Source organism: Aricia agestis, chromosome 6, assembly GCF_905147365.1.
Source record: "Aricia agestis chromosome 6, ilAriAges1.1, whole genome shotgun sequence".
In the NCBI taxonomy this organism is placed as follows: Eukaryota; Metazoa; Arthropoda; class Insecta; order Lepidoptera; family Lycaenidae; genus Aricia; species Aricia agestis.
This window is the reverse complement of record NC_056411.1, coordinates 19,512,987-19,526,937: the sequence shown is the minus strand read 5'-3', so window position 1 is coordinate 19,526,937 and position 13,951 is coordinate 19,512,987. Positions and strand designations below refer to the sequence as shown.

At 44.6% G+C, this 13,951-nt stretch overlaps 2 protein-coding genes across 2 annotated transcripts; both read left to right on the top strand.

The window, feature by feature from the left end:
* The first annotated feature begins 284 nt into the window (after window positions 1-284).
* On the top strand, window positions 285-3,127 carry LOC121727678. The gene is made up of 3 exons (XM_042115645.1): window positions 285-336; window positions 2,456-2,638; window positions 2,850-3,127. Exons 2-3 carry the CDS (start codon window positions 2,461-2,463, stop codon window positions 3,125-3,127), a joined length of 456 nt encoding a protein of 151 aa, XP_041971579.1. The 5' UTR covers window positions 285-336; window positions 2,456-2,460.
* LOC121728244 (nose resistant to fluoxetine protein 6-like) lies at window positions 3,124-10,071 on the top strand. The gene is made up of 11 exons (XM_042116385.1): window positions 3,124-3,169; window positions 3,279-3,461; window positions 3,571-3,716; window positions 3,985-4,091; window positions 4,749-4,954; window positions 5,483-5,670; window positions 6,181-6,332; window positions 7,003-7,185; window positions 8,539-8,712; window positions 9,544-9,672; window positions 10,017-10,071. The coding sequence occupies exons 1-11, from the start codon at window positions 3,124-3,126 to the stop codon at window positions 10,069-10,071; spliced, it is 1,569 nt and encodes a 522-aa protein (XP_041972319.1).
* The last annotated feature ends 3,880 nt before the right edge of the window (window positions 10,072-13,951 follow it).

The window sequence follows — 13,951 nt, the reverse complement described above, 5'->3', positions numbered from 1 at the left end:
TTTGTTATTAAAGTGGTAACAGAAATACACAAGCTGTGAAAATTTCAAAAGTCTAGCTTTAGCGGTTTTTGAAATACAGCCTGGAGACAGACAGACAGACAGACAGACGGACAGACATCGAAGTCTTAGTAATAGGGTCCCGTTTTTGCCCTATGGGTACAGAACCCTAAAAATTATGACTACAAAAAGCTTTAAATTCATTGTATAAAATATACAATGAATTTAAAGCTTATATAAAATCACTTGGACATTGATGGTTAGTCTTCACCAAACCGCCAAAGTAATAGTGGTGCGCTCGTTTTCGGCCAAGCTACTTGTTTTGAAGTTGTCTATTAGGTGAGCACACAACTATGCAGTTAACCAGGAAATAGGTTATATTATGTCGATTTCAAAAGAGGAGAAAATAGTTTTATTTATACAGCATGACTGGAGACATGTTCAATACTCGCGGACGTGATATTTGGCTATTATATTATATAAGTTAAAAAATAATAATATCAATTGATCACTGAGTAAATGTAGCTCAAAAGATAATTATTTACCCAACGCATGGACACCGCCCGCGGGAGGGGGGCCGCCGCGCCGGCCGCATAGTAATTTACTAAGTGTCCATGATTCATTTATTTAAAGGAAAATTGGGACAAAAATTAAGTACCTAATTTTATTACATAATTATAATGAGAATCGAGTACCGAGTACTCTCCTTAAGTATTGATCATGTCACACCAGTCATGCTGTATTACTAGCGGTCCCGGGCTCCCGCTGACGTCGTTCCGTATCTATGAAAATTTTTCAAAAGCGTCATATCATTTAAAATACTATCAGAGAAGTTGATTCCTAGGCAGATGTTGGACCTAAGTAATTTGATCGCGTTACGTCAAACCCATCCCGACCGAAGCTAACATTGAATTGACATAAGCCGACCACAGGACGTAGGTCCGTCAACTGCTAGGCAGAATCAATTTCCTCGATGGCACCTAAAGTATTTCTAAAGCTTCAGCCAAACTTACGCGACCAAAGGGACTACGAAGCGGGAGCGTCTGCAACGAGGGAGCGTGTCAGCAGAGCGGGAATAATCTAAGGTTTCGCACCGTAGTCACGCAGGTATGCACACCAGTTTCGCGTGGCAGACGCTCCCGTCCCGCGTCCCGCGTTACTAACGCGCAGGTTTGGCCGAAGCCTTAATGATTTAATTATTTACGTAATTTAAAAAAAAAATGCTGCATGTAACAACCATCCTCGTAATTCAAGGAATATACTAAAAAAGAATTGTTTTGGTTACACACTGTATAGTGATAACTATACAGTGTGTAACCAAAATAAGTGATAATACTTTAAGGTGTGTACGTGTTCCTTGTAGAGAGTTCACTGTGAAAGTAGCAGCTCTGAAAGACGAAATTTTTTTTGTCACTTTTGTATGGGCAAGGGCCCGAGCGTCACGAGTATCCCCATACAAAAGTGAAAAAAAGTTTTGGTCTTCCAGCGCTGCTACTTTCACGGTGAACTCTATACAAGGAACACGTACACACCCTAAAGTATTATCACTTATTTTAGTTACACCCTGTATATCGCGGGCTTTAACCCATCAATCCCTGCGACACCCGGCTGTCGCTTAGCGATTGAACTGCGATTCCCACGATCGAGGTTACGTCAGAAGGGCGTATACAGGTTCGACAAGTTGATGAAAATTTACTATTCAATAGCTTTACCGCGGTACAGTAACAAAAAAATGTCGATGGCTCCTTAATATCATGTTATTGGCGTTATCAAACTTCAAGTTACTTAAGTCACCAGCTCTACGATTGTTTCACCCTCCCCCTGGGATTTGTTGCAATTTTTTTCTTTGTTGTGGTGTTTGTTTTCTAGTGGCCCTTTTTATAATTTCGAGCCACGTTGACACAGGTGAAGCCGACTAGGTGAACCAGGTAAACATGGATCGAAAATATCAAAAAGACGGGTGAGCTTGCTTAGTAATACTTAGTATTGATGAACAGATATCATTACGTCGAATATTATAATTCATATTATTATTTAATTTCAACTGCTGCCTAGCAAGACTAAGCATGAGAAAAGTAAAAGGTGCTACGATCGAAAACGGTTTACACTTTACAGCCTTTCTTTTACTGCCTAGCTGTAACCTTAAAATATACATTTTTAAAGTGTTTAACAATAAAAATTAACTATGTCATTTACAAAGATTTATGTTGATAAAACTAAAAATAAGAATTGCTTACTTCATAGTATTAACAAAATAGGTTGTACATCGTTGTATGAAGCTTTTTGTTACTTTTATTCAGAATTTTCAGCATTATTCAAATTTTTTTAATTATTCGAATAATATTCGAATTATTCGAAAACTTTTGTAAAATATTCGAATTATTCGAATAGTAAATTTGTCGAATAATAACATTCCCTATTGGCATACCATGAAACCACCAAGAAAATAATTTTGCAGAAGCGATGACTGATATAGCGGACGAGTGGTCACTGATGGATGTGTTTGGCCCTTCGGCCAAGAGGCGACAGCTGCGACTGGTGCTGGGAGTTCTGGGGGCTATGGCATTACTGGGATCCCTGAGGACCCCTAGCCCCATGGCAGCGAAGGAGCCAACTGCATCAGATATACACGATATTACCGGTAAATTATTGAATATGATAATATTTGTTGCCAACAGAACCTTACTAGTATTGGATAAATAAGATTATTTTTAGTTTGTCACCACACAATACATACAGTAACTCAAACAATAACACAATATAAGTGCTTAGCATACCTTTCTACAATACCTACAAATTACAATACATACATTGTGTGATGTCTTTAGACATTGTGGAGACTTTTTTTTTAGATGAGGAGTATTATGCTATGCCGCAAATGTACGAGCTGGACGAGTACTACGGCTGCCTGGTGCGTGGCGGCGTCTACTGCTTCGGGCTGTTCCAGCTGGAGGCGCCACCGGGGAACGAGCTGTTCCACATGATACAGGTGAGACAGACGCGGAGTACTACTCCCTGCCCCAGCTGTACGAGCTGGACGAGTACTACGGCTGCCTGGTGCGCGGCGGCGTCTACTGCTTCGGGCTGTTCCAGCTGGAGGCGCCACCGGGGAACGAGCTGTTCCACATGATACAGGCGAAACAGACGCGGAGTACTACTCCCTGCCCCAGCTGTACGAGCTGGAAGAGTACTACGGCTGCCTGGTGCGCGGCGGCGTCTACTGCTTCGGGCTGTTCCAGCTGGAGGCGCCACCGGGGAACGAGCTGTTCCACATGATACAGGTGAGACAGACGTGGAGTACTACTCCCTGCCCCAGCTGTACGAGCTGGACGACTACTACGGCTGCCTGGTGCGCGGCGGCGTCTACTGCTTCAGGCTGTTCCAGCTGGAGGCGCCACCGGGGAACGAGCTGTTCCACATGATACAGGTGAGACAGACGCGGAGTACTACTCCCTGCCCCAGCTGTACGAGCTGGACGAGTACTACGGCTGCCTGGTGCGCGGCGGCGTCTACTGCTTCGGGCTGTTCCAGCTGGAGGCGCCACCGGGGAACGAGCTGTTCCACATGATACAGGTGAGACAGACGCTGAGTACTACTCCCTGCCCCAGCTGTACGAGCTGGACGAGTACTACGGCTGCCTGGTGCGCGGCGGCGTCTACTGCTTCGGGCTGTTCCAGCTGGAGGCGCCACCGGGGAACGAGCTGTTCCACATGATACAGGTGAGACAGACGCGGAGTACTACTCCCTGCCCCAGCTGTACGAGCTGGAAGAGTACTACGGCTACTACGTTTATGCTATGGGTTGAGACATATTATGTTCATTTTATATTTATTAGTAGTATTTTCGTGGTATACTGTAGTAACTATGACGAAAATAGGTTATATTATCATTAATGTAAGGATAATTTTGAAAATTCGTAAAATATGTGGGTTTCGGATCTCCTCGACGTTCAATGTTACGAGTACGGTTACTGTGGACTATTTCCAGCACTACTCCGAGGATCGGGTGCGGCATTCGGACCACAGTCAGTTGTACCGCGGGTTTTGCCTGCCGCGCCGTTGCCCCCATGACCCCGGCAAGGATGATCGGCAATGGTGAGCAACTAAGGGACCAATCAGACAGAGAGCGCTCACGCGATCAAGCGTTCAAGCGGTCAGTTATGCGTTTTTTGTGTTGTATTACTACTCACACAGGGGGCATTCTGACCGCGTCAGAATTGCTCCTGTGTGACTGACCGCTCGAACGTAAAATGCGAACGCAGAACGCTTGAACTCGTGACCGCTCTCTGTCTGATAGGTCCCTGAGAGAGGATATGCCTATAGGCACATAAGATATACGGTATACCTCATGAGATAAATGTTAATTCGTTGAAGGGATCGGTTATCTAGTCGTTAACCACTCAGGTGGCCGTGATCACTCCACCTCATTTTCTATTCTCTACTCGACCTTATTGTTACCGTCAACTCTTTTTTTTATAAAATTAGGGGGCAAACGAGCAAACGGATCACCTCATGGAAAGCAACTACCGTCGCCCATGGACACTCGCAACATCAGAAGAATTGCAGGTGTGTTGCGGGCCTTTTAAGAGGGAATTCGCTCTCTTCTTGTACCTCTAGGTTCGCAGGTTGTGTTGGTCCGAAAATACTGCTGGCGACAGTATGAACCAGAGTTTTGCTAGATAGTGATTTAGATAGTATTAGAAATCGCATAAGTCATAACTTATCATAACTTATGCGTCGTTTTACTTACAGGTTTGCATCCTGCGTGAACTCGACCCTAATCTCGGAGTACGGTGTGTCAGCAGAACTGAAGCGACTGGAGTACTGCACGAGGGAGCTACAGGGAAGAACATTAACCGCTAAAGGTGTTTTGTTCATTGGTTTTGTCGTCGTACTCGCGATAGCAGCCACCATCACTACCATTTTGGACTTGAAGCTATCAGATGAAAGTAAAAAAGGTGTGTTTTAATATATTAAACATATACAAACTACACAAAAAATTCTACCGCGCACTGTAAAACTCTGGAACGAACTATCACCAGCAGTATTTCCGTATTGATACGAAATCTTCAAGAAGAGAACGTATCTATATTTATAAAACTCAAAGGTGACTGACTGACATGGTGATCTATCAACGCACAGCCCAAACTACTGGACAGATCGGGCTGAAATTTGGCATGCAGGTAGATGATATGACGCAGACATCCGCTAAGAAAGGATTTTGATCAATTTATCTCCAAGGGGTTATAATAGGGGATGAAAGTTTGTATATAATAATACTTTTTAACGCGAGCGAAGCCGCGGTCAAAAGCTCGTTCTTTCCTAAAAGGCCGGCAACGCACCTACAACTCTACTGATGTTGCGAGGGTCCCTGGACGACGGTAGTTGCTTTCCATCAGGTGACCCGTTTGCTCATTTTCCCCCTTATTTTATAAAAAAATGACTAAAACATTATTATTGTTTATAGAAATAAACAATTACAACAGATGCAGGCTGGATGCTATCGTGGTCGGTGCTTCGCTCGTGGCGGTCACTGACCCAGCCGGTACAGACGGCTGGCACGGACCTGCGGTTCCTGGATGGTCTGCGAGCTATATCCATGATGATCCTTATGTTGCTCCACGCAACTATCTACTCCATACTCAGTGTTGCCGATACACGTATTTACGAACAGGTAATAAAGCTCAAAGTACTTTTCATAACAACTAATATATTGCATGATTTCCCAGATTAAGTAAGTAATGATGATGGAAATGGAGGCGTGGTTAAAAAATGAAATATATCAAATGGTACGCCATACATGGTACGCCATACATGGTTCGCCATACATGGTACGCCATACATGGTTCGCCATACATGGTTCGCCAAGCATGGTACGCCATACATGGTTCGCCATACATGGTACGCCATATATGGTTCGCCATACATGGTTCGCCATACATGGTACGCCATACATGGTACGCCATACATGGTACGCCATACATGGTTCGCCATACATGGTCCGCCATACATGGTTCGCCATACATGGTTCGCCATACATGGTTCGCCATACATGGTTCGCCATACATGGTTCGCCATACATGGTTCGCCATACATGGTGTTTTATGGGAAGAATGATACTTTGTAACACATTTCGGGCACAATTTTTGGTTTTATTCTATTTTAAGATATAGTTTGTTTACAGAGTAAATTGTACATGACAATGAGCAACTTGACACTAGCTGTGCAAGTCTTTTTCATCATATCCAGTTTTTTGATGGCACACAAAGTCCTCCAGAAGGAGAACATACCAGCAGAGATAAATTTCGTACAAACGATGCAAAATAGAATCGTAAGGTAACTTAAAAAGTTAACATTTCAATTTTATGCTAAGTACTCATATACGGTTTTACTCGATCGAGCAATCACGTCGAGCAAAACCCGTAGCTTGTGCTTTCGTCCACACATTCAGCATTACTCTATCGAGTAAGCTCGCCGTTCAGTATTCACCGAACCGTTCGAGCCAAAAGATGTCTGTTGAACTAGGAGAAGGTCGACTCGCGCCACTCGAAGTCCTTGAGTCCACCACACGCTTGAGTAAAGCTCGACGGCTCGCGTCGAGTAAGTTTGAAGGAAACATCGAGCGAGCTCGATGCAAGCCTTCGAGCTGTGAGTTTTGCGGTCCACACGGTGGTTTTTGCTCGATTTGCAGTAAAACTATCGAGTAAAACCATATGTGAGTACCTACTTAGCATTATTTAACTATAAATCCTAAAAAAGTTTAATTAATCATGGCTTATAATATAACACTAGATGACGCCCACAACTCTGTTGTGTCAGAAAAAGAGTCCTATCTCCTTTCTTACCGTACTCAAAGTATCTCCATGCCAAATTTTAGCTAAATCGGTTCAGCGGATTGGGCGTGAAGAGGTAACAGACAGACATACACACTTTCGCATAAAAGTTTATGGATTTTTCTACATAAATCGTAATAACTACTATAAATTACTATATTATATGCTCCCAGAATACTGCCCACCTTAACGGTTTGGATACTCTACATGTCAACCTTACATGAGTACTTCGGTTCTGGGCCTGCGTGGAAGTGGGGAGTCCGAAATGAGGTGGAGACTTGTCAGCAATCCTGGTGGATGAATGTCCTCTTCGTCAACAACTTCAACAATCAAGTGAAGTGTCAAAAACAAACTTGGTATGGGAGAAGGCTGGTAACTGGCAAAATAGCAGATAATAGAGAAAATTTCTCGAGGCCGGCCCCTAGACGAGCAATTTTATGGCGCAATATTATGTATTGGTACAACTAATATATATTCTGTGGTATTGCGTAATATTATTGACCATCTAGGGTTGTTATTGAACATCGCGCCTTCAATCTAATTGTCAAATAAACTATTCGATAAAATTTAAGTGTGATATTACACTGTGGCGGTACCCACAATTCCGACCGGTCAGCAAGCAGAGCACATCTCTCCTGGTCAGCACGTAGCATCGGCCCCGCACGGCAGCTATCCGACTCACTGGACCCCGTGCAGCAGCTTACAGTTCCGACTCACTGGGACTCACTGCAACAGTTCCGACTCACTGGAACTCACTGGCACTGGCGACTCAAGCGACAAGACTTCAAGATTCGACCTCCGGTCTTCGGAAGGGAGTGATGTGGCGGTACCCACAATTCGCCTAACATTCCTGCATCGCGCTATCGAAGTTTTCTGAGCGCGTCGGTATATATACGACAGCTGAAATGTATCACTAGGGCTTCGGCCTGACCGAGCATACCACCTCGCTTGGTCGGAAGATCTTCCTTTGTGGTGGCCACGCATTATCCCACAGCACAATACCATAATTATTGATCGTCTAGGGGCCGGCTAAAAGAGAAGTTTCTAAAGTCGGGTCTGGAACCGACTTTAGAAACTTCTCTTTAGAAACGTCATCGTCTGGACGAGTTGTAACGTGTAATGTAATTTACCGTGTAATGTAACACGAATTCTACGTGTGGACGGCACTAAGAGCAAAAAAACCGACAGCCGATGGATAAACCCCGGAAGCGTAACGCTCGGGGTTTATCCATCGGCTGTCGGTTTTTGCGCGATCACAAAGGCTCGTTTGGACAATTCGCTTTGAGTTCGTGTGCCGTCCACACTGTTGACGCTAAATTACACGTAATCTTACATTACACGTTACACTCGTCTGGACCCGGCTTTATACAAATCACAAAAAAAACACTTTATTTTGTAACGTATGTAGTACGTATAGAATGCAACGTATGCAAATAATATAGTTAATTTAGGTGGAGAAAAGTATAATCCCACCAAAAACATTTTTATTTAAAAATATTGCCAAAACGAGAACATACAGTTCGTCGTGTCAAAAAGTGGTGAGATCTCATGTAGAGCCAAGTTTCTAACCTTACATACTCAGCCCTAAATCTAAAAACCTTAATTTTATACTTAAATCGCGGCAAAATACTTCACACGTAAATATATGAACTATGCAGCGTTTTAGGATGGCGGCAGATGACGCCACGCTGGCTAGTTGCTGTTCACAGGTACCTGGCGGCAGACATGCAGCTGTACGTCGCTATGCTGGCGCTGACGCTGCTGCTGCGAGGCCGCCGAGCGCTGCCGATTCTGTCAGCACTGCTTGCGGCGGCCATGACGCTCAGTGCGGTCATAGCCTACGCGTGGAACCTCATGCCGTCGTACGCGATACACTCTCCCGAGTAAGCCAGTTGGAGCTAACCCACAGACATAGATCAAGATTGATACCGCATGTCGCTCCATTTGTATGAAAACGAGCGTGTCACTTTTTCATAGCTATTGTGTCGTACCGGTGATAAGAAAAGTGCCCATTATCTAGGCCAACGTTACTATTTGAATGTGTAGACAATACGGCACTTTTAGGCATTTAGGCATTTTTAAAATTCCCATTGACGTCCGATTCCGACAGCAGACTAAAGAACAGACTTTCGAAAGACGAGCATTGCTCGTCGTTTGGGAGCGCGATATGGCACGCGAAGTACATACACATGCGGTATCTATCATGATCTATGTCTGTGAGCTAACCACATTTTTTAAGAACCTATGCTGTCCAACTGCTGGGCAAAGGCCTTCCCCAAGTCCTTCCATTCGTCTCGATTCAATGCCACCGTCGCAATCACTTGTAAAACATTATTTACAGTAGTAATATAGCGGTTCCTGTAAATGCGAGTGTGTCTGTCTATCCTATACCTCTTTACGCCCAAACCGCTGAATCGATTTTGCTGAAATTTGGTGTGGAGACACTTTGAGTCCCGGGAAAGAACGATTTTTGTGGAATAAAACATAGAAAACAAAAGTTACTTATATGTTTTATATATATTTTGGTTATTGATTTTTTGTGAAAAATCTAACTTATTACACTAGTTCCTTTTAACCCCCGACGCCAAAAGAGGTGTGTTATAATTTATGTTAAATAAGAGGAGGTTTTTAACTAGAATAAATTTCTAAACTGGGGCAGACCACGGCATTTTTCGTTATAGTAATTTTATTCAATTTTTAAATCATATTTTCAGTAACTATCGTGGCCAGTACACGGACGTTGCGACCTTCAACTTACTGTACCAGTCGCCCTGGGGCAACGCGTTCGCGTCACTAACTGGGCTGCTGCTGGCGCACGCGCATCACGCACTCAAGATATCCAAGTACGATCTACGGGGCAACCAGGTAATACAGTTTACCAGAGCCGGACTTTTTTTATGAGTATAGGCCACTTTAATTTTGCCGCCCCTATGTACGAACTCTGCCGCCATCCTAGGACGCTGCACCCCCCTAGGACGCCATAGGATGCTGCCGCCCATAGGCCATGGCCTATACTGCAAAATCCAGAGCTGCAATTCACTCTCAGTTATTTTTATTATTCCACAAAATCTTTTTAAAACTTCGATCGTGGAAAAACGAGACACAATACGAGTATAATTGCTATTGTATTTTCTGAGGATACATTAAAAGGTTATTGTGACTATCAGTTTACTCTTGTTTTTTGCAGGCGTTTCAGTGGGCTTCGAAGTTGGCAGGACCGGCTGTCTTACTCTGGATCGTAACTTGGCCCTGCATTCACCCGCAAGGCACAATAAGTCGGCTCAAGTCAGCCATGCTGTCTGGACTGATAGGGCCCGTGTTCTGCCTTCTAATCGCAGTTATAATCATGGAAATGTTGCAAGGAGGGGACTGTGAGTACTGCTGAACTTTTTTTTAACGGACAAATGGCCCACCACATATACCACTGCAACTCCTGTGTCGCCACTTCGCCAGGATCAACAGTGGTACATGAAAACCCTTTGATATGATCTCAGAGATGCCCGAGGAACTAAATCTGTTTTGGGAACTGCAACGAAATTAATCAGAAGAAAGGTAGGAGGAGTAGGAGAAATACAATTTCCTTCTCCAAGCAAAGCGGGTAACAGCCAAATTCATGTCCGAACACAGGGGGAAGCACCACGGGAAAATAATTAGTTTGTATTAAGCCTACTAATTAATAAAATGACCTTTACTTTAACTGACAAGCTTTTGTTGGATTCTTTGCGCTGCCTACGAGATCATCGTAATATACAACTCTAAAGCTCTCTTGCTGAGCGTTTCATAATAATACAAATAATACAGATACGTGTAAGTTTCCGTATTAAGGGGATACCAGATCAGGTTGTCTTGGTTGCGATCTCTAGAGCTGTAGGAATGTCTGAAATATTCTACACTCTATGCTCTATGGGTGTCTTGAAGTCACGTTGTTACTTATTGTGTTTACGGCATCGAGAACTGCCCCGGGGCAGGGCAGGTAGGGCAGGCCGAATGGATACGAAATAGCCGAAGTTTAAATTTTATCAGCTACCTAGAAACGTCGCAAGCCGGTCATGTTGCGGTTCGTGGATCACCGGGCTCGTTCGGATATTTCCGTATCCATTCGGCCCGCCTTGCCTCGGGGCAGTTTCAGATGCCAAAAATGCTATGAGCTATCAATGTCTCATGTCCAGCACCGTTGCGACGTCTGCTGTCAACCCGCATGCTGTCGGTGCTGGCGCGGCTGTCCCTGTCGGTGCTGCTGGTGCACTTCCCCCTGGCCAAGGTCCAGCTGGCCGTGAGAGACTGGGCTATAAACGTTGACTATATCAATATAGTGAGTAATGCAGTATCAACTTTAAAGAAGGAAGGGCACATATTACCCACCATTGTAGCACTTTGAGCTTGAAAAGATAAACATTTTATTGTATGACGAAAAATCTCTAAACCATGGAAACCCACGTTAACTTTTTTCTCCCTTAATTTAGAGATTTTTCGTCATACAATGAAATGTTCAACTTTTTATGCCTTCTCATTTGACATAATATTATGTGTCGATGTGCTACAGCTTGGGTGCGACTCCATACAAAAATGCCTTTACCTGCTTTAAACTTGTAACACTAATTTTGTCCACGTATGACGTAGGTAATTTTTTTTGGCGACTAATTTAATATCTCTGTTCCGTTTAGCTCTTCAACGCATTCGGAGTGTGGGCGATGTCGTACGCTCTGGCGGTGGCACTGGCGCTGCTGGTGGAGCTGCCGACGCAGCGCCTGTACCGCGAGCTCAGCGGGGCCGTCGGAATCAAGCGGAATGCCTAAATCATATTATCATAGTAAGGCCTCAGCCTCGAACTTTGCGAGCAGCGGGGCGGGAGCGGTGGCGGCGGCAAGGGTAGCCGTCTAGTACGCCGCGCGCCGCTCGCCGCGCCGCTGCCTACAAGGCCTGCCGTAGTAGACAAGTGGCAAGCGATTATTATCGTTAACGCTAACAAAATGTATGCGATTTGACATAAGTCATCGCTTCCCTAGCGAATAGTAATATCAAATCCCATACATTTTGTGGCGTTGGCGTTGGCTTGCCGCTTGTCTAGCCCTCAGTTCCATATTATAAATCTATACATTGGAACGCGCCGCTCCCCGCATTACCGCCACCGCCCCGCTGCTCGCTGATTTCGTGGCAGAGGTCTAATGTTAATAATTTTATTGAATTTAAAATTAATCTATAAAAATAAAAAGGAATTTGAAATTTTGTTTATCTTGCTAAAACTCGAGAACGGCTGAACCAATTTGGCTAATTTTAGCTTTGAAATATGCGTGGAAGTCCAGGTTAGGTTTATATTAGGAGGGAAGTGATACAAAGTTCACCGAGTCATCTAGTCATACTAATAATATAAAGGTGAAAGTTTGTCAGTTCGTGACTTTGTGAGTTATTCGTCAGGGCTTTGAACTTAATATGCCGTAACTAATTGAAAATGGTCAGACCACAGATTTTAACTAATGTGTAGAGTTTTTAGATTCTTCTCGTGCGGCTGACACGTTATATTATTATCAAATATTTTGCCGCGCTTTAGTGTAAAATTAAGGTTTTTAGATTTAGGGCTGAGTATGTAAGGTTAGAAACTTGGCTCTACATGAGATCTCACTACTTTTTGACCCCACGAACTATACCTAATATTTAGATGTTCTCATCTTGGCAACATTTTTGGTGTTTTTGGTGGGATGTTTGTTACTTCTTTACGCTTAAGCGGCTGAAGCGTTATCGACAAAACTTGGCATGGAGTAAGCTGACATCCTGGATTAACGCATAGGCTACATTTTACTGCGGAACATATCTAATTTCCATGGGACAGTCGATGAACTTAGAGTATTCACAAAATATATAGACGTGAGAGAGCCATGCTTCGGCACGAATGGGCTGGCTCGACCGGAAAAATACCATGTTCTCACAGAAAACCGGCGTGAAACAGCGCTTGCGCTGTGTTTCGCCGAGTGAGTGAGTTTACGGGAGGCCACCCTCTGGCCTCTATATCAAGGAGATGGGATAGGTTAGGTTGGGTTTGATATTTTTTTTTTGTTTCTGTACTAATATATTATTATATTACATAACAGCTTTCTAAGACTTCAGGAAGTACCCTAACAATTTTGATGATCGGTGAGTAATTGACAAAATTGTGGGTGTCCAAAAGACACCTATAAAATCTTAAGTATAGCTTCGATTCAGCGAGAAGCCATAATACTGGCGACTGCTGCGGTCGCAGAAGTGGTGCGCCGTATACGCGGTCTGGGACTTGAGGTCGCCCTGGATAAATCCGAGGCGATCTGCTTTCATGGGCCGCGGAGTGCGCAGCCATTGGATGCTGCTGTAATCGTGGGAGGTACACGGATCGAAGTGCGTCGGTCCATGACCTATCTGGGTCTTGTGTTGGACAGCCGGTGGTCTTTTAAAGAGCATTTCCGATGTTTGTCAGAGAAAGTCTCAAAGACCGCCGGTGGACTAGCGAGGCTGCTCCCTAACTTAGGAGGACCCAGCCTCAAATGCCGAAACCTCTACATGGGCATAGTGCATTCAATGTGCATGTACGGGGCGCCAATATGAGCCGAACACCTGGCGGCAAAAAACAGACAGATCTTGGTCAGACTGCAACGTACACTGGCCATTAGAGCGGTTCGGGGATACCGCACGATATCGAAAGACGCAGCATGCGTCCTCGCAGGCAGCGTCCCTTGGGACATTGAAGCCAAATCGCTGGCTGATATTTATTGGCGTTGCCAGCCCGAGCGCGAGGAGGGATATCTTCCACCGCCAGACTATATACGACGGTGGAGAAATGACGCGAAAGACCGCGCGTTCGAGCAATGGCTAGCGCGACTAAACGTATCCACAGTTAGTGTCGACCTACTAGCTGCTATGCGTCCCGTAATGAGGGAGTGGGCAGACAGAGAAGGCGGGGCGCTATCTTACCGCCTCACACAGGTGCTGACCGGACATGGGTGTTTTGATCGGTACCTGTGTGACATCGCCAGACGTGAGCAGACCACAGCCTGCCACCACTGCGACGATGAACGGGACACGGCACAGCACACCCTGTTTGCTTTCCCGCATGGACCGGACAAAGAGCGGCTCTGCAAGCCGCCATCGAAAATG